At 36.5% G+C, this 20,722-nt stretch overlaps 1 protein-coding gene across 1 annotated transcript in view; it reads right to left on the bottom strand.

Annotated features, from left to right (window-relative positions):
* The window catches only part of THSD7A (thrombospondin type 1 domain containing 7A), a 293,266-nt gene that overhangs the window by 202,917 nt on the left and 69,627 nt on the right, over nucleotides 1-20,722 (bottom strand). Inside the window, exon 2 of the mRNA XM_087774171.1 lies at nucleotides 3,746-4,289. Within this exon, the coding sequence (XP_087630297.1) occupies nucleotides 3,746-3,905 (160 nt within the window). The 5' untranslated portion in view covers nucleotides 3,906-4,289. The remainder of the gene's footprint in view (nucleotides 1-3,745; nucleotides 4,290-20,722) is intronic.

The raw sequence follows: 20,722 nt of genomic DNA, 5'->3' as shown, positions 1-20,722 counted from the left end.
ATAACATATAATAAAAGTTAACACAAGCATTTTTTACTGAATTGTGATGCAGATTTTTTTTTTTTGTGCAGATATAGAAACAATTCAATAAGGCTTCACAAGAGTTAAGGTAGAATATGAATGAAATATAAAACATTTCAGGAACTCACAGAAGTTCAATGTAGCAGTGTAGAACCTGAACCAAACTATTCATTGCAACTTAAAGCAGTAGACGCAGAGAAGGGCAATTACTGATGTACAAAACAGGTCACTCAAAAATTCTTTCAACTTCAAAAGTCCAATGCTTGGCAGTGTGTTTCCACCTCACATCAGTGGAATCACCACCCCTTAATATACCACAACTTCTGTTCTATGAGCTGCTAAAAACTGCTGTTCTCTACCTCAAATCATCAAGCAGACAGACACCATGGAAATCTAGCTGTTTCATCACCTGTGAAGAGCCAGGTATTCTACACAGATAGAGACTTTGCTTTAGTTTATCTTAAAGAAACCAGATGGCTTTCCCAGTGACCACACAAAATGAACCAGCTGTGTATTTTGTACCTGAAAAAAATGCACACACCAGGTCTGCGCGGTATGGAATGAGAATGTTTGGCAAGAAACATAGTTTAAAGACTAGTAACTATGATCAACTATGTTCATCTAGCTGCCATTCAAAACACTGAAGGTCCATTAAACACACCATAATTGCAACATAAATATGCAACAGCAAATACCCATTCTCACAAGAGATCAAAAAAGTTACAAAAGCCAAAACTTCAAAGCACTTTCAGTTGGAGAAGTAGAAATGACTTAGTGATGGCATCCATATCATAGGATGGTGGAGATCAGAAGGGACCTCTGGAGGTCATTTAGTTCAATCTCCCTATCCAAAGCAGGTTGTTCATAACATTGTCCATGCTAAATCAAAGATAATTGAACCCCAAAATGATTAACATGAGTATTACAAACACCTCAGATTTTTATGGCAGTAGACAGAAGGATAGTAATAGACAGGAGAAGTTATGAACCCCGAGAGGTTTTCATAGATTGGAAGTAAACAGTTGAAATTCAAATTAGAAGAACATTCCCACCCCCCTCCCAAAACAACCAAAAAAAAAAACCCCAACCCCATAAAATAAAATACAAATCCTTCAAAAAAAAAAAAATTATAAGAAAACTGTACAAGGTATCACAATTGTTATTTTATAGGAGAAAGAATGCCTCAACTCAAACCTCGTAACCCCTGCAGATTATTGTCAAGGGCATCCTTAAGAAAACACAATGCAGTAAACCAGTATAGAAGACATGGAGTAGCATACATCAAGACATTATTTCAAAAATCTTTAGAAATAAAAACTAGACACATGCAAGTCATGAACAGCACTTACAAAAGCTGGTGCCACACTAAATTCAATACAAAAATAGCGTGTTTCTCAGCAAATGGACATAACAGGTCCCAAAAGGAACATAATCAAGCTGATTTCCCAGACACAGTCTTAGCCACACATTCCCCTGACCCATTTCCTTCACAGAAGGAAAAGCAAAATATCATCGGAGTTCGAGGAGCTCACTACTGTTCAGTTTTATCATTCCCTCTGATACTTTAGCTGAACTTTATACACTCCATACTTAATATCCCTTCAGATCACTGATCAGTGATTCTCTTAGTTCACTTTCTAGAACCTCCCACAGAGAGGAGGGAAAACAGCAAGACTCAATAAACAGCTAAGAAAAAGAGTGCAAAGATTTAATTAGAAGCCAAACACAGATGCACTACCTTATTCACTGCATCTTGCCATTCATTGTTTGAAAAGAGCCACTCTGCTTTGTTTTTCATCATGTTGTCATCAAATCGCTGATGTTTTTAAAAACTGTACAGTGAACATGCTTATCCTATTCCTTATTGTAGGCAAAACAGAGGGAGAGAGGTCACAGAAGAAAAGCTGAAGGGAAGAACTAGCTCTTCATCAAGCAATGTAATTAGATTACACCTGTTCTAAACAAAAGTTTCTTACGAGCGGTCTTTGCCAGGAAGGGAGAAAAGAGGTAGAAAACAAAAGCCAACCCAGTCTCCTTCTTGCTGGTTTAACTGACATGACTTCAGAGCACGTGTACTATATGCAAAGTAAGCGGAGTTAAGTCCATAGCAAATTGACAGCGCATGTTCGTAAGTATTAGTTAACTAGAGTTGTTATTATTCTCAATCTATGTTACTATTTTAACATTTTTAAATACAATCCGTTAAACTGTTAAATGGAGACGTAATAAAATGCTGGAGAGTTTATTCTACTGATGCCTAGCAACTTAAGGTAAATGAAAAATGCTTTATGAAAATGCTGTATTATTACTGTGCTTTTGCATAAACCTGCACATGTATTTTATCTCTTTTTAAGTGTGCACTGAACATTTACAAATCTGTAATGGAACTGAAAACTATGTTTTGAATTTGTCAATGGTTCAAAAGAAAAAAAAATGGGTCACTCTCATTGTGCAACCCATCTTTCAGTCAGAAGTGAAAGTTGCAAAGGATTTTCCCTTCTTCAGATTTCTCTTTCTAGTGTTATTGGAAAGCTTGTCTTCTTGTTTAAATTAATTTCCTTTTAATCTCCTCCCTGAGCTTCTAGATAGATGGAGCCTCTTAAAAAATTCAGGATATCACTGTAATTGTAAATTGATCTGCTTCTGTGGCAGAAGGCTGGGGCCCTCCATCCAGGAAAGAAACTGTCTTCTCACAGTTGTTTTTCAGACAAATTATTAATTTGCACTCTCTCTTACTACTATATTATCCTTTAATGGAAAAGCAGTTTTTAAACAAAACGACTGCTTTTTTGGGTTGTTTTATTCCTGGCAACGTACAGGGAAGAAAGCTAACTGCTGAAGCCAATGTGAAATATTTACTGGCTTGAAATTTTTAAATTTCCTAAAGGAGACTTTCACTCTACTTACATAGGAACTAAAACTGTATTAGACAACTAAAATGCCCATATTCATCCCTGCTAAAGTTCTGAATTAATGTAACATATTAATAGACACAGAAAAATTCCCCACTTTTAATGCAAAGTTAATGTTGGAACACTGTTATGACTATGCAATCTTTAAAACAGACACGTAACTCATTAGTATCAAAGCCGGGGAAATTATCTGTCTAGTGTGGTGCTGAATCCACATAGCCTATTTGCCTTTGGCTCTTTGGTTATGAGATCTGGCATCACTTGGATTATTTCACCTAATCCATCATTAGCTTTCACGTGTCCTATATACTGTGCAAGAAACCTAAATTTAACAAACCCAACTCCCCATCAATTACCACGCTGAATATATTACATGTCAGGACAAAGCACAAAGATTAGACATGCTGAATTACATCTTTCTTTGTGAAAAGTCAATATTTTTAGAGCACTGTTAACGTTGCTGACTCCAATTGTAACAAATGTTCCTTCCCATTGTGGACAGGCGCTAATGCCCTGACCTTTCCTATTTACATACAACACAGAGCTACTAAACAAAATTAAAAACCTCAGAACACACAGAAAACACATAAAAGATCCCAGTAACAGTGCCACAGAGTCACAAATGTGTTTAATTGTCACATTTGCTTGGCTGGTGGAATTCTGGAATATGACCTAATTTTTCTCCTATAATCCTGCAAGTAAACATTAGTAATTTAGATTTAACTTTCTTCACATAAACAAAGCACCCAAAAATATTACTACTTACAACAAAAAATACACTGCTATTGTGTTAACGTAGCATCCTTACTTACCAGTCTTCCACAAATACACCGATGAAGTTTGAAATTCACTTTGTGCATGAGCGTCCCAGATTCCCAGCAACAGAAGCACAAGAACTCCCACGCACCGGGCTGGCACGGCGGAAACCCCTGGACCACGGCAGAAAGCAGCGCTCCCCTCGCTCAACCCCATGCCTCCAGCAGCCTGCTGCCGCCTCCAAAACCCGCAGCACGGCCACGAAACCTTCTTCAAATAATATTTCCCTCTTCAGAATTTCTTCACGGGGAGAAAGGGACTGGAAACCTCTCTCTCTCTCTATTGTGCATGGCAGTTGAAAAGGGAAAACTGTTTAACACCAGGGAACAATAGAGTCCTTGCTCACTCTTGCTGCTGCTGCAGCAGCGGCGGTGGCGGCTGCTGCTGCTGCTACTAGTATGGTTGCTGCTCCACGCTCTTCCATTCAGCGGTTAGAAACAGTTTTCCATCAGCTAAAAGCGAGACAGCTGTCCGCAGGGGGCTCCAGCTGACTGAGCAGGTTATCTTGCTCTGGGAGGCAGCAGCAGTCATTTACACCAGCTGGAGAGAGTGAGAGACAGAGAAAGAGGGATGAGGAGAAACACAAATAGCCCAGTGCTGTAATCTCGACGCAGAGAGTGACTGCAAAAGGCTGGCTTCCCAGACACGTCTCTCCCTGGAATATCCCAAATGATACATACTAAGAAGAAAAGAAGAAATCATCATCAGACATGCTTCAGAAACACAAGTCATACAACGAGAACAGATATAACCAGAATGATATATATTAATTAAGAGAGCATCAGACATTTGTCCTGATAACAATATGTATGCTGCATTAACCACTTTGTAAACAACAAAAAATAAGTGATTACACAAGCATTAAATAGACAACTAAGACCTTATGAAGGGAAATAGAAGAAAATGCAGGAAAAAAATAAAGAAAAAAACCACTAACTTCCCTTGCATATTTATCAAATCTGTTTCAGATAATAACATATTGCTATCTGCTGTGAGGACAGATGAATATATGTATATGATAACGTGTATGTATGTGTAAGCACATCACCTCTGTCGTAGGTGAAGTGTGCATGTAATATATAATGCAAGATAACATCTTTTCCTATCCAGCAAGTATGTACACATATATACATGCATAAATGTCAACTGTGTAATTTAAAATAATTTGAAGATCAAGTTATCAATCATTTTTAAAACATACACTAAGTTTTATGTATGAAAGTATTCAGGATACATTAGGCTGTCATGATGACACAAAAACGTGGAGAGAGACAAAGCTTTTTATATAGGGATCTTTATCTCTCCCACCCACTACCCAGCGAACAGATGCAATAACAAGCCTAAAGATCAGGTTTCGGACACCTATAAACCGAGAAGCAAATGAGGAATTTTCAAAAAAACTGCTATCAGATTCAAAAAGTTTCATTAAAAATGCAAACAGCTACAAACACACACAGTAGAAACACAGGACCCAGAGTCTGAAAATGATGGAGCTATTGTTGTTTAAAGAAGAAACCTTCAGTCAACCTCTCTTGGGACGCCTGTCATTTTGCACAACCTTCCCAGACTCAGCCTTTTCACATGCATTAGATTAAGATCAGCCGTGATCAAATAATTCTCAAGTCCTTGCCCGTTTAAATATTCTGACATCAGAGCAAATTAGCAATGTTGAAGGTTGCAAATTCGTCTTTGTTTACTTTCCACTCTGTTACGCCTCTAAGAGGGAATTAAAGGCTCAGGGAGCTCTAGCACCATGAGGCTGTGATTAAGAGAGATAAGCAAGTGTGGATTACTGTTCCTCAGCTGTTGAAAAACAGGCAACAATCAGGAGATTATAGGTTGATAAGGGATACATAGCAAGCCATGATCTTAACAAATTCATAGCATCCTGATGCAGAACTTGTACTCTCAGCTAAAGCACTTCTGGAAATACATTTTATTCACTTCTGCTACATCATGCTGTATTCACGTTAGGAAGCATGGAAACCTCTTCAGCCTTTGCTTTGTTGAACTGGACAGAATACTGCTTTAAATCAAAATGCTCTCTGAGTTTATAGAATTATAGCGATTTCACAGGTAAATCTGGGGTTAAGTTAGTCACATGCACATTATTTTATATGCTATGTAGAGGGACTACTTTGACCTAATAAAAATAATGCCAGCTTCATAATTTATGAAAAATAAGACTAAGAATTTAAGGGCTTAAAAAAGTTTTAAGATCATCGGAAATCTGTGGCAATAGCTTTATTGACTTGCATAGTTAAAATAAAACATGTATAACTTATACATTCCTTTCAAAAACTAAGAGTAAAAATGTTGGCTTTTTAGCTGGACCTATGCACCAGAAGAAAAGTCAAGTTTATAGAGTGACTAGGGAAAAAGGCACCCTTTTCAGAGTTATTAAATACAATGGATTCTGCCTAGAATTTTTATGGATGTATAAAGAAAGCCTCTGAAAATATTTTGTACGTGACTCAGATCATCCAGAAACATCATCAGGGAACAGATCATCCATGTAGTTGGCACAATGAATCAAAGTGGTTTTTGACAGCAGAACAAAGCAACATCATGAGAGAGGGTGAGCACACATACACAAACACTCAAATATGTTCTTATATTTATGCGACTACAGAACGACATACTTTTAAAACTTCACTAAAACAGAGATTATTAAAATAATTTCAACTACTTTTTATGGTTGTATCATTTTTTCTGTCAAAAATCAATGAACTATGAAAGAATAATTTCACCCTTTTTTTTTTTTTTGTAAGAAGCTATGATGCATTTTAAACTGTTCAGAACCATGTTACAGAGACAGAATAGAGGGAATATTTATTATGCAAATGTATTTGTGTGTCTGGAAAGAAAAAATAAGGATTCCTAAAGAGCTGTTTTTGGCAAACACTAGGTCATTTCTGCAGTACATACACTCATCTTCTATTAATCAGGGCAGGGAAAGGCCAGTGAAACCACAGGCCAAAGAGTAGGCTGATGCCTGCAGACAGAGACACCCACACCAGCCTGTCTGCAGGAGTTAGACTTTGGACACAAGAGGCAATATCATAAGCTTCAGCTGCTATCAGCATGCCTTACCCAGAGAGCTGCCATTAGCCTTTTCCACCCCAGTGTATCCAATACGCTCTTACCCTCTTCCTATTTGCTACAGTGAATGCGGGACCTCCCTCCCAGTTAACAGTGCAACCACTATTTCCAGCCGACGCTGGCGACCCATCTTCTAATACATACCTAATGATCATAATTTATCAGTTGTTTATGGCTTAGACATTCCCAAATAAATGTTTCTGAAAAGAAACCTCTAGACAAAGCACAGAAATAAACTGCAATTGACATTAGTGTCTGTATCACTAACATAATATTGTCAGTGTTGTACCTTGAAGCACCAACATATGAGTCTCAGTAGACTTTTATGCAGATACATTTATCTATTTGAGGTGCGGCAGCTAAGTGGAGTCTGTAAACTGCTTGCACAAGTCATTGACAAGTTAGCACCTTCACATTTTCTAGGAAAAAATATTACTAATCTCAAAGACCTTCACGAAAACGAGGTAGAGTTAGCCATAAAATACTGGAATTCTTTGTTCATGTTTCCTAGCATTAAATAGTTAGAGGATGACAAAACAAACATGCAGTACCTTTTATTTAGTGGAAAGAGAAATGAGAACAAGATACAAATGTCTTAGCCGCTGGGTATGAAAAGCTGCCTGCCAAACAGAATCACCTGCTGGTATTCCTCTGCTAGCAGGCAGTCCCATGCTAGCGCCCTACTCTGTTTATGAAATGCCATGAACGAGAGTTTCAGGATCGTATTATCTTCTATCCTGAATATGTTGCATTTCTACATATAGTAAAGTCAAAGAGTGTACATATATACAGCACATTTGTTTCTAGAGTCAACAATACTCAATGAAGAGGTGTGTCAGGCATGACTTTCGTCCACCTTCAGTTTCACAGTCTGGTTAAGCCAGAAATCTTCAGAGAAGTTTCAGTCCACTCTTCTAGATCTATAGAAGATACTTTACGACCTCTGCAACTGTACCCCACTAAACCATCTGTGCTGTGTGAGTACTAGAATACCACAAAAATCACCCAAATTTTAAAGAATGAAAAATGTTTTCTTTCTTTTGTAGAAAATTCAGTGTCTTCCTTATCTGAACTCTGCTCATTTTGATTTATCTCCAAGACTTTTTCCCTTCACTTATGTATGAAAATGACAAGTGCTGCCAAAGACAAATAAGTCAAGTATCTCCCTGAAAAGAGCTCTAGAGTTAATTACAGCCAATACCCGTTGAATAATACAGTACCACACATTTCTGAAAAGCACTCTAAATTTGTAACATACTGATCTGGTTCAGTCACCTTATTAGGACGCCCTTGGATATATCCCCAGTATGGGATGCAGTGGTATGGTTGCACCCCTAACTTTTAGAGGAAAAGTTAGAAAGGTGTGGTATGTCCCCTTACATGTACGTTTGTTTTGCAAGATCCATGACCTAAATAACCCACAGAACAGCTCTAAAAAGCTTTTGTTCTCTTTATTCCCTGACATAAACTCATGGGCCAAAACTTCTAGCTCTGCATTTTGTGAGAGCCTGACTTTCCTGCAGATATTTTACTACAGATGCAAGTATACTATAAGGATTCTCTTGAGATGGGACTTGCAAGAATTTTATTAGATTTTGAGAACTTCAGGCTGGAATAAGATGTACAGGGCTCTTTTAGGCTTTGCTGCAGAGCACTGAGCACTCCTCATCACACTCAGTAATGGTTTATTATTTTTCTTCGTATCAATGCTAGGGAGCCTAGTAAGGGAAGCCACAAAAAATATCCTAAACATAACAATCTGAAAAAAAATACGAATATGTTGTAATATACTTTGTCTCTCAAAATCTGGCATCTCTTTTCCTTAAGTCCAAAATTAAACGTGCCATGCAAAACTTGCAGCTGAAAAAAGTTATTCTTCAAGGATCCTAAACATATGGCCTCTAGGTGTCACACTCGACCATGTCATAATACGCTATTATGGATTTCTCTTATTCTTTCATAGCAGGTAAGAGACCCTGATTTTATCCTTTCAAGGAGTGATACCATGTCACATCCTCTCTTCAAACTTGCAATTAAAACCAAACCAACCAAACAAAAAGCCCCAGCAAATTTCTGCCTCCTTCCTACACGTAGTAAAATTATTTTTGGTTTTGCCAGAGTAACTGTTTTTGCAAACATTACGTTTGTTAAATTTATATCAATCTTTTGGATCATGGATTTGGAGGAAAAATCAAGAACTTTACGAGTTATGTACGTGAGCTGTGCAGAAGTAAGAGCATTACATGGACAAAATCACTAGAATATCTTAATAATGTATACTTAAACTTTTCAGCGTTTCTCGATTACTTCATAAGTCTGCAACAAGAAAAAGGTTTTTTTTTTCAAAATGAATAAAGATTCTGCTTGCATGAATGTATGAGCAGCAAACATCTAGTCATCCAGTTCTGACTTTAACAAATGCTTTGCTTTTATTAAGATAAGTTAGTAATCTTAGACAGATTTCTCTTTTTTGAGGTTTTTTTTTTGTTTGATTATATGGGGGTTGGGGTGGAGTGGTGTTTGTTCGGGTTTTAATCTAGTTTAAATGTAGAAGTTTTCCTAGCCATTCTTTCATCAGTAAGGGGTGGGGTTTTTCAGTTGCAAAAAAGGTAATTTATTAAATCTGTACTGCTGTATTTCAGTAGTTCTCTCAGTTTTTTTTAAAACCTGGCTGTTGTATTTTTTGTAGATCCCTTTGGCAGGTAACAATCAACATCCCTCGCATGAAACATTCATGGAAAGAAAGTATTTTTTGTAAGATGTGCACATTAACATACCACCAGGAGGTATATCAAGAACTGCTTGCTGGAAGATAAAGCTAGGGGAAGTCAAGAAGAAATCAATGAATTTATCAAGGAAGCCACCTAGCTTTGGGTCAAGCCACCTGAAGAAAGAGTGTATTTGCTATGTTTGTCTGTCTTCCAGAAAAATGTTAAGTCTTGACTTGATGATACCTTTTAACAAAGGAAAGGCTACTGGGCTAAATATATCAATGCCTTTGTGAAACATAGCGGCCCAAGAATTGCAGAAGGTCAGATTAAATCAGCTAATTCTACCTTCTGGCTTTAAACTCTGTAAATGAACACTGTGCTTTCTGCCCAGATGACATTGGCTTCAACAGCTGACCACATGAAGCAGAATCTTTCCAAAGATCAGAACTGGCTGCAAAACTGTCTGTGATAGTTCCCTATCAGGAAGTGTCATCTCTATTGAGAATTCAAGCTCTCAACCTTTTCTCATCAATTCAGAGATCTGTTTAGTAGCCTCTGGTGAAACTTGTTGTATAGCAGGAAATACAGTATGCATTTCTCATTGGAAAGCCAACTGTGTTGATACACCAGCTTGCTCAAAGCGATTTTGAGCATGTTCACGTATTCAGAAGCGGATGGAGTAAGTCCTTGTATTTGAAATTTCTCTTGCAGAGACTATACGTACAGCATAATTCTAACCACACACAAAATTCACAAGCAAAATGCTAATTACAGATAGGGTTTGTAGTGAGGTCTGCATCACTGCTCTGACTCTCTCAATTACACTTTTTGGTTTCTTAAGACTGCCGAATTTGCAGTTTCATAGTAACTTTATAGATAAAGCCAAATACAAGAAAGAGAAAAACACATAAAAATTATCTCCATCCTGGTCCCAGTCATTTCAATGAAGAAAAGAGACAATCATTACTTTTTTGTGTTAATAAAAAGGGGAAAAAATATGTGCATGAGGAAAGTGGTGAATTTTTCACTTAAAAGTTTTTGGTAACCTCTGCTTTGGGGAAGAAACTTGAACTTTGCTTCTGTAGGGAGTGATCAGTGTGCTCTTCTCATTATAATCTCCAAAAAGAAGCCTGCACACAATCAGAACCTCTTCTGAAATTGTGGTTCCAGTAGGCACTTGCTTAAAGGGTGCTGAGGCGAAAAAAGAACTAAGATTGGGTACAAAAGTGAGACTGGAACATAAAGCCAGCCTCTAAGTCACTAGGATAGAAAGCATGGGAAAGAGTAAATGACAGGAGGAGCTAAGAAAACAGACTGAAATCAGGATAAGAAATCTAAGTGGGGAAAAAAATTGTGAGGAAGTAGTGACAACCAGAATTTGTGTGGGTGTGCTAGTTACTGCTTACTTTTTTAACACATTTGGCATGCATCTACAGCTCGTATACCTATGTGATTAAGATTGCACAAAGAATGGAGCTTTTTTGTCTAACTTCAGTTACCTCACTTTCAGGAAGTCCAATACAGACTTCACTAACAGAAAACAAACCAACCAAGGTGACCACAATTGCCAGTAGAACCAGTTTTCTATCACCAAGCCCATTATACTAGATTTTCAGACAGGAAACCGAAAGGCAGGATTTTAATGGGACTTCCCAAGTCCACTCTACTCCTCCAATGTGTGCATATACTTTTGAAATTTGTGTTTCTAAAATCAATGGGAACAGCTAGCCCCTCTGCCTAACATGAATTTATACTGAAAATAAATAAGTTTATCCAGACAACATGTTCACTGGAGAAAAAATAACAGTTAAAACTGGTAGCTGTAAATGCAAATAAGTAGAATAATTCACAGGACCTGAAAAGCAGGCAAGGAGATTTCAAAGACACAATGGAGAGGTAAGTAGTGAAATCCCTGGCAGGGGGAACAGAAAGAGAATGGAATAAACAAAGAAAATCAGTGCCCATTATTGCCTTTGAAAATCCTCTCCAGGGAGAGCTTAGTAATTTGCACATACCAAATCACCTTTAAACAAAAGCCACCTTCAGTCAATTTTGAACCTTCTCCTTATTAAAATCCTATTGATTGATCATTCTTCATCTAAATGTCTGACAAGCCAATTTCCATTTTCAAGGAGGAAAATGTTGGTCGTCTTTTTCAAGCCATAAATCACTCAAACATTCTGTTATCAATTCTCAAATTAGTTAAGTAATACAAATTAATAAGAAAATTAAACAAGGCTGCTTTCTTTAGTGAGTTGTTGTTTAATTGGGGTTTTTTCAACTCAACCAATACATTTAATGGTTTCTAGAAATGGATAGGCTCAGTAGTAGTGACAAACACAATACCGTTGAAAATAGCTTTTAATGATTTGTTAACTTCTTAAGAGTCCTAACTTAGCTGGCCAAAAGTACAGCTGTGTGTTTTGTGCTAATTTCAACAGATCAATAAACAAGAGGAGCATAACTTCAGGAAGCTGATTAAAGGATCTCACACCATTCTGACATGGGGTAAGATAAGGTGAGATTTAAACCGTATTAGATTAATGATCAAGGTTCAACTGTGATTTGCTAACTAACCAAGCCCTAAGATAGAAATACTTTATATCACCAATAATCATATTTTGCAGAATCTTAGGTCATAATTAAAGTTACAGCACAGAAAATAATATCTGAAAATAAATCCTGCGCTCTCTAATTTTATATGAAAGATTCACAGGTGTGTTCCATCTGTCATACTTTCATTATATGATAGGTGCTTTAACTGGGGGATGGAAGGGAAATCTGCTCCTACTGATCAATCTTCCTACTGAAAATTATAGGTCACTCTCATTGAAGTCAACTCTGTAGCAAACTACAATGTAAAAACTAAATCTAAATAAGGAAGGCAACAAAATTAATGAATTCTAAGCCCATATTAATGAAAGCATGATATCATTTCAAACCACATGGACAACTAGTTCCAAAACACTGAGTTGTGTTAACAAAATGTCCCATTCTGTTAAGTGCTGACTTTTCTTCCTCCTCTGCTGTTGCAGCACCATCCTCTCCTACACTCCACTGCACCAATACTTCTGTGGCAAAAAGAAAGCAAGTAGACAAATCTATGCACTGAGATAGGTGACATCACAAACACACATAATTGGATTTTCTGCATACAGATCACAATGCACTTAACACATTCTGTGTGCTGCTGAAAAATCTTTTCTAAATTATCAGCATTAGCATTAAAATTAGAGCTTCACTAGGGGGATCAAACCAAGCTTAAGGTGATGTGACATTTTCAGGACAGGAAATAATTTCATTAAATTGGCACCATTGTTCTTCCCTATGGTGACAAAAGACATTATTGCCAGTTTTCTCCAATCACTATACCTGTGTATCTGAAAATGAGAGGAAAAGCTTTCCAATTAAATCTTAGTGGCAGCTCTAGTACTTCCACAAGTTTTTTCCCATGAGACTCAAAACTAACCTTGGTCTAAATAACTGACAGTTGCATCTATATACTCTCTGCAGAATATACGACAACTTACTTTGATATACTGCTCACTGAAGGAAGAAATGGTATGGAGGAGATTAAAAGAAGAAGGGGTTTTCTCAGTGATTGTCCTATTATTGAAACAGTATAGAAACTTGCAAAGCAGTGTCTGTAGATCAGCACTGAGTTCAGTTGTTACCATCCAGCTAGATGAGCAGAGCATGATTTCCCTGGGACAAGGAAATTTAATCTACATAGATGAAGTGGGGTGGGGAGCACTAAAAAAATGAAGCATGACTTTGAATCTGCAACAGCAATGTTTGAATGACACTGAGTTCAGGTAAAATAACAACCTGAGTTCAGGTAAAGAGATGAACATATTTTACTAGTGCAAAAAAAAAAAGGCATGTCATGCATAAAGCAGAAGTCAAACTTTACATAAGAACCTGTTTGCTAGATGTATCAGTAGGATAAAAAATAATTTATGATTCTTTCCTCTTAATGCTTTTTTAATATACATATTAAATTTATCAATTTTACAAACAAAATATCAATACAATTTGTCAGCTTAAATTCTCTTAGCACCCATATATAAATACATATACAACACACCTAATTTTAGTTGTCTGGCTGACATATCGGCGCCTAAGTAGAAGCTTATTCTTCTGAGATATCTCACATAATGAAAGAAAAATGGCAATTTTTGTAATATGTGGCTAAAATACTCTCACCAGTAGGCCAAACTCCATTCACTGCCTGCAGACACTCTTCCATATGCTCCAATGTTAATGTCGCCATCACACATATTGACTTTAGAAGGTATTTTCAATGTTTAGAAAAGCTATTTTTAGTAATTTTATATCAACTACAAAACCAAATAATTCAGAATTTTACATGAAGAAAGAGGAAGAAAACAAAAAAATATACTCTGCTTCCTCCCAAAGCTACTAGAAAACCATTATACGCAACCTGCTTTGGAGACCTTGGAGGATAATTGCATGTTAAATCCCCAGATCATTTCAGTTCCTTCTTCCTACAGATATACAGTCATAACCATAACATACGTAGAAGTTTGCCCATATCTTATTTTAGCACATGCATTTATTTAAAGGAGGAGATTAAATATTGTATGGTCTTTGAATACATCCTAAATACTGAAAATTGCTGAATAGCAGGGCACGTTGTACCTCAGACTCAAGTAGGGTACAATTCAATAAATTAATCTCCTGTAAAGTTACAGGGTTGCCATAGCAAAGTATTACACTGATAGCATTCAGAAAAGAACTCCCTTCATTATGTCAAACACTTTAGGCAAGCATATGCCTACACCAAATGCCCTCTCTCTGTCAATAACTGGTTGACTGGCAGCCAACAAAATACTTGCTTGATTGCTAACCTTGTGAATCAGAATTTTTTTTAATTTAAAACTTAACTGTATTGAGTTATTTTACTACAATGATCTCTAATAAAAATTATTCTTGATTTGGCTATAGGTAGTTTGGCAGGGCTTCTTCTAAGCTCCCAAGATTTAATTTTCATTTCTGAAGGGACTGGTGAAGTGCACTGAGGGTTCCCAGCCTCTGTTAGAGTCAAGACTTCTGACTTCATGTCCTAAGTTTTCTAGATGCATACACAGTTTTGACAAGGGGATGAACCACATATCTTGGATCTTTGGAGGAAAGGAAGAAAACGAATCTTCCTCTCTCTCTTATATGTATGCAAAAAGAAAATTGCTGTTGTCTTTGGCCAGGACAGAACTTATTTTCACCAAGCATTAGGAAAGTTTAAAGGACATCATCTGTTTCAGAAAAGACTTTTTGCAGTGGTCTCTTTGTAAGCAATTCTACAAAAGAAAAATAATTAAAATATGAATACGGAATGGCATTTTCATTGCATTCTGATCTTCAGAACATAATTCAGAAACCCAGTCTCATTTTTTTACGCATTTGGAAAAAAGTGCAAGAATTTCTTTCTCTTCTGTGTTTCATATTCTCTTTCACATTCCCATCCTTATGTTAACCTGCAATTTCAAGTAGGGATCTTCAGATGATATCATAATGAAACAATCCCAAATGAGTTTCTTTGGCTTTGTATAATGGAATACAGAAGATTGTACTCATTTGATTTCAGAATGGACCATTAGCTGCTGTATTCTTAAACGATTAAAAGAAAGAACCTGAAATCAAACAATAAATAAACCTAATGCATATCTCTAAGCAGAAAGTAATTAAAATAGATAGTAAACATTTGCTTTATTGTTTGTTTTTCCTCCTAAATTATGATTTTTGCAACAGTTCTTTAAATGGCTTTTACTTTAACTGCATTGCAAAATTAAGATCATATTCATTGTGTGCTCTTCATTAACTCAACTGATGGTGTTTTAATTCCTACAACATACAAAGTCTGATGTTCGTTTTGTAATTTGACATAGCTAGTGTGTGTTGAGAATAATTAGCTTCACTATGGCAGAACAAATGATTTCTTTGCAAAGCATACATACCGCTTTCTAACAAAGATTATTGGTAAACTTTCAAGGTATTTCTTGTCTTACAGAAAAGCAACTATTTCATTTTTAATTAACTTTTCTGTACCCCAATTTCCCTAATGAACTAATAATCCATGTCTATCTGATGGTAAATACTTTCAACAGATCTAAAAGAAGATGAGAAAGGACACAGCACAAGTGTTATGTCTGCTATACTGAAACACTTGGCATTACTATAAATAGTAAATGCAGTTTAAAAGACTAAGGGTTAACCAGAAAGACAATAGCATGGAATTTCATTACAAATTATTAACCTATGATGATTTTTTGCCCAAGACTTCCCATCAAAAGCCAAACACCACACCTATAGTTTGGCAAACATATTAACTTAACATATGTAGGTATCATACAAATGAGGCTGAACAGTTACGCTCTCACACGAAATTATTGTACTCAGCTATTTTCAGAACTACAACATATATCCATGACATGACTTCTGGAAATGTGCACTTACATTAAAATGTTATGAACATCGGTACAGGCCATGGACCAACAAAGTGACAGGAGAAAAACACCTGAAACATCTGTAAAGGTGCGCACCCCAATACCATTGTGGGCTGATTAGACTGGCAGTCCATGGCTGTCTGGCTAACCCCTCACACACACACTAATAGAGATGGTGGGGGAACATTGATTACACAGAGGTCCAATACCTTGCAGAAGCAGAGTGCCCAAGATGCGAGCGGTGCAGGCTGTCACCGATTCGTTGCCCAAAGCCTGACACTGGGACCGCTCAGAGTGCTGCATTCTCCTCCCGCCCCAGCTCAGCTGCACCAAACCACTACACTTCTAATTGGGGTACGCATCAGTTAACTTTCGAGATGTATATGTGTGTGTTTGCATGTGTGAGAAGCTTACCCTGACACAGCACATCCTTCCTTGCTTGGCCCACTAATAAATTGAGCACAACAGCACCACATTGTCTGGTGTTCAACTTCCCGTCTCCCCATCACAACATAGTCAGAATCTTCTCCCAAAATGCTGGCATTTTATGTTCTCCATAATAAAAATAACACTTAGACCTTACTGTATTCCCTTAAAGCCTAAAGCAAGAGAACTAATCGCACAGTCAAAGAACAACCACTGGACTATATCTCTTTTTCCTTACCCCCGCCCCCCAAATGATATCTAACTTGTTTTTGAAGAAGTAGTATTATTCCTACTGTAGCCTCTTGCTGTGGTAACAGAGTACGCTACACGAGTTAGACATAGTCATTGTACTCTAGGTCAATCACACCTCCTTGAATATCACTCAGATAGAACACGACAGTTACTGGGATCTTCAAAAAGCATGCAATGTTAATACTGCATTCAGAAATACTAATTAGGAAGAATTTTGTTTTCTGACTGATAGATGAGTATCATCATTATGGGATACAGCAGTATTCTTAGCTTATTATCATAAAATTTCAAATTACTTTGGCAGGAACAAGAGAAACCAACTCCATCAATACATAAATCAGAACTATATATAGAACTTCATAGAGCCTTCAAATCTTCTAGATAAAGGAACAGAAACATCAGTCTGAGTTAAGGCCAGTAGGTAAACTGATAAATAGTTGCTAATGTTGAGTTTTAAACATCCCTACATAAAACTACCAAACCAAATTTAACTTTTCTATAACACTCTAACATTCTACATACACCAGATGGGAAGTTAAAAAACACAACAAAACAAAACACAACCAACCAAAAATCCCAACCACTAAAAACCCTAACCACCCAAAACAACAACAACAAAAAATCAAAATCAAACCAAACCAAAAAGCACCAAACCCTCAAACCCACCCAGAATATAATCTTGTAATAAGCGCAATGATTTACAGACGAGTACCGCTCAAACACCCTGAGTTCGCCTTCCACAGTAGGTGCAATACCGTCTCCCAACGTTGAGACGACTCCTAATCCTCAGCACCTTGGACAGGGTCTTGTGAAGCTCCGTTGACGTCAAGCGCTTTCCTGCTTCTATTTGTTCACTAAGCAGAGCGTGAGGACTCTCTTTACAGCATACTCCTTGTTCTTACTTGACAATTTTGCAGTGTCAAAATACATGCATAGCTAGTAAAACAGAGATGAACTGGCATAAACTTGAGGTCATCCATACCTTGTTTTCTAGAGTCACATACAGAAACCATTATAGTCTAAGACCATGCTACACTTTTTTATGTACATAAAAGTATATCTATGCAGAAACACTGTAAAAATACTCCCCTTAGAAATTTTTAACTCTATTTTAGAGGAATTAAAACATTATCTTTGAACTGTAGCCCTGCTGTCCTCAGAAGTTAAAGTATTTCTTTTGCTGTTTTTCTTTGTTAAGTCAGAAGAAGTCATACTACCAAATGAACACAAAATTAAATTGAGCAGATGGATGAAATGAACTAAAATCATAATTCAGAAAGATCTATTAGAATATAATGGTTTTAATGGGAAAAAAAAATCTATACACTTCCATCAAGATGAATGTAATAAAATATTATCAAACTTACAAGAAAGAAGTTTATGGGAAGAGAGAAGAGAAATCTGAATCAGTACAGAATCAGTAAGTTTACCTTTAAAAAAACAGAAGAAAATCCCAGAAGTGTACAAGAAGATTGTTTGCAGGATCTTCCCCCGACCCCCTTTGGATGACAAAATTTTTCACACTTATCATAAAGAAATTACACATACTTCTAAGATGTTTCATCAAAAGAAAAAAAAAAAAGAAAAATGCTATTTTAACACTGTGAAACAATTGTGATTTTATTGAGCCAGTTGAAATTGTTATTCTTAAAGGCAGTGTAAACAGAATTAAATTTAAACCTCCAATTGTCATGTAGATTACACACAGATGAGGCATAGAAGAATTTTTGCTCGTGTTCACTGCAAGAAATCAATATAAAACTAAAAGAAAAATATTTATTTTAGAGATGCTCTTAAAAATAGGCTTAAAAATTACTATTTGGATCCACCTGCAGGCCATTTCAGAAAGACTGCAGCTGAGGGGATGAGACAGCAGAGAAACCCATTCAGGCTGATCCAATTTAGATATGCAAATTTTATCTTGTGTGTTTGAAAAGAACATTATGGCACAGCATAATTTGCACCTTGAGTTCCAAAGAATAGTATTTCTAATCTAATGAAAACATGCCTCCATTGTTCACTTTCCCACTCTCCAGGTTTGGTCCAATCTACTGCTCTCCGACCCATTTAAAACCGTGTTTTTTTCCATATTTGAAACAATTAACTAAAACTAAAAAACGGAAAAAGAAAATAGGTACTTATTTTTGTAGTTACCTAAAAAAAGGCCATGTTAGAAGTCGCTGACTGAGGTATGATAAAGCCTGTAATAGTAATGGGGCTAATATAAGCCCTACTCTAGGAATGAAATGCTAAATGAAACAACTGAAGTTTAAGATGGTGTGTCTGACAGAGTGCAGTTAGCTTATTTTTATTTGTCTTGATTGCTGCAAATAGTGATATTTGCTTAATGATAAACTTTTGTAAAAATATACTTTTTTTTTCATCAGTGAGTGGAACAATACTGAGGATTGATTTGGCCCACAAAGTTTATACTTGCAACTATGATCTATTATTATTTCTTCTGATTCAGTGGTGCTATTGATAGAGAACAAGACAACATGCCTTAGAATTCATGAATGTATGCGTTATCTTAAAATGAACTTGCGTAATGGAACTAGCATTAATGTTGATTACTGTCTAGCTCAACAGACAGTAACAACAATAGGCTCAATGCTTCAGAGAAAATTTTCTTCTTAAAGCTGCACAAGAGGCCCTTATTGTCTTCTTTCTAAACATGCATAAAACTTAGCTTACTATAACAATAAGGAACAACAGATTTCATCAGATATGGCTAGGATAATGTTTAAAAGGAGACTGACAAAGCACACTGTTTTTTCCTACAGAGCTGAAGAGCAATCATTGTATTGCTCTTCTTTTTAAAAAAGCTGAGCACTACATTAAAGCTCCCAAACATGTAGAATATTACCAGATGTTGAATGAGAAATGACATATCTGATATTGTAAGGGCTGGTACAGTCAGAAAGCAAAACTATTTTGGAAGAAATATCTCGAAGATTAATATACACATACATTCATATTGGAGCAAACTAAAATATGTGAAGTACAGTACCTGAATTATAACTTGTACCTAAGAAACACTTATCAATCTTCTCATTATCATATAATTCTATATTTTAATCCATAAACATATTTAAATCACTCAATTCATAAAAATTAAAGTGTAAATTAGAATTTTGAAGTCACATTCCAGATGTACCTTTAATTTAAAACTGGCAGAATGCAGTTTCACTATGTTAAGCAGCACATTTTGAGGTAAATTCAACCTCTGTTGAACCCTTCCAACTTCAAACAGGCTCTCCAAGGGTTAGTTGTGATTCAGCTCAGCCTCTGAATCTTCACCCATGAAGATAACCAAATAATGAGCTCTATTCTGATAAATCCTCAGGATCTCACTTGTTCTACAGGCACAAGATTTATCTGTTTCTCACTTTCATCCACTCTGGCCACAGTGGTAACAAAATAACCAACACTAGATATTATTGAAGATTATATTTACAAGTCCTTTAGCTATTAACCCAAGTATACCTGATAGTCCATTAACAAAGGTTAAAAAAAGAAAAACAAAGGCTTCAAAAGGAAATTGCTTCCAGACCTTCAATACATGTAGTTGGTCTGACTGACAGTTTATTAAAAACATAGCTCTCCAACTACAAGTACAAAGTAGGAGAGATGGGTAGCCACAGAAATCTGGAAGCTCGAATTTCTAGGAGTGTGTCTGCCACCATTATACTGCCTCTTATTTATTTAGCAAAGATCAAAGTAATTTTGTAATATCTAAATTTCATATCTTTATTGTAATGACACCATAACTACAGGTCATGTAAACAAAACGCAATTAGAAGAGGGACCAGCAGATAAATAGTTAATCTGCTGAAAATGAGCTTAATTGAGGACTCCTCCTATGCTCTCCATCCAAAACAATTACTGGAATAACCCCAGTGCTGATGTTAATGGGAGCTGGCACAGACTCTGAATCAGGAAATCAGCACAGGAAAAGTGCAAGGCCTATGTTTGTGCTGTCCAAAACAGAAGAGCCACAAAAATAAGTTTGCAACTG

The sequence above is a fragment of the Nipponia nippon genome, unplaced genomic scaffold, assembly GCF_047370975.1.
Source record: "Nipponia nippon isolate SJK-2023a ecotype South Korea unplaced genomic scaffold, ASM4737097v1 scaffold_1, whole genome shotgun sequence".
NCBI classification, from domain to species: Eukaryota; Metazoa; Chordata; class Aves; order Pelecaniformes; family Threskiornithidae; genus Nipponia; species Nipponia nippon.
This window is presented reverse-complemented; position numbering and strand designations above follow the sequence as displayed.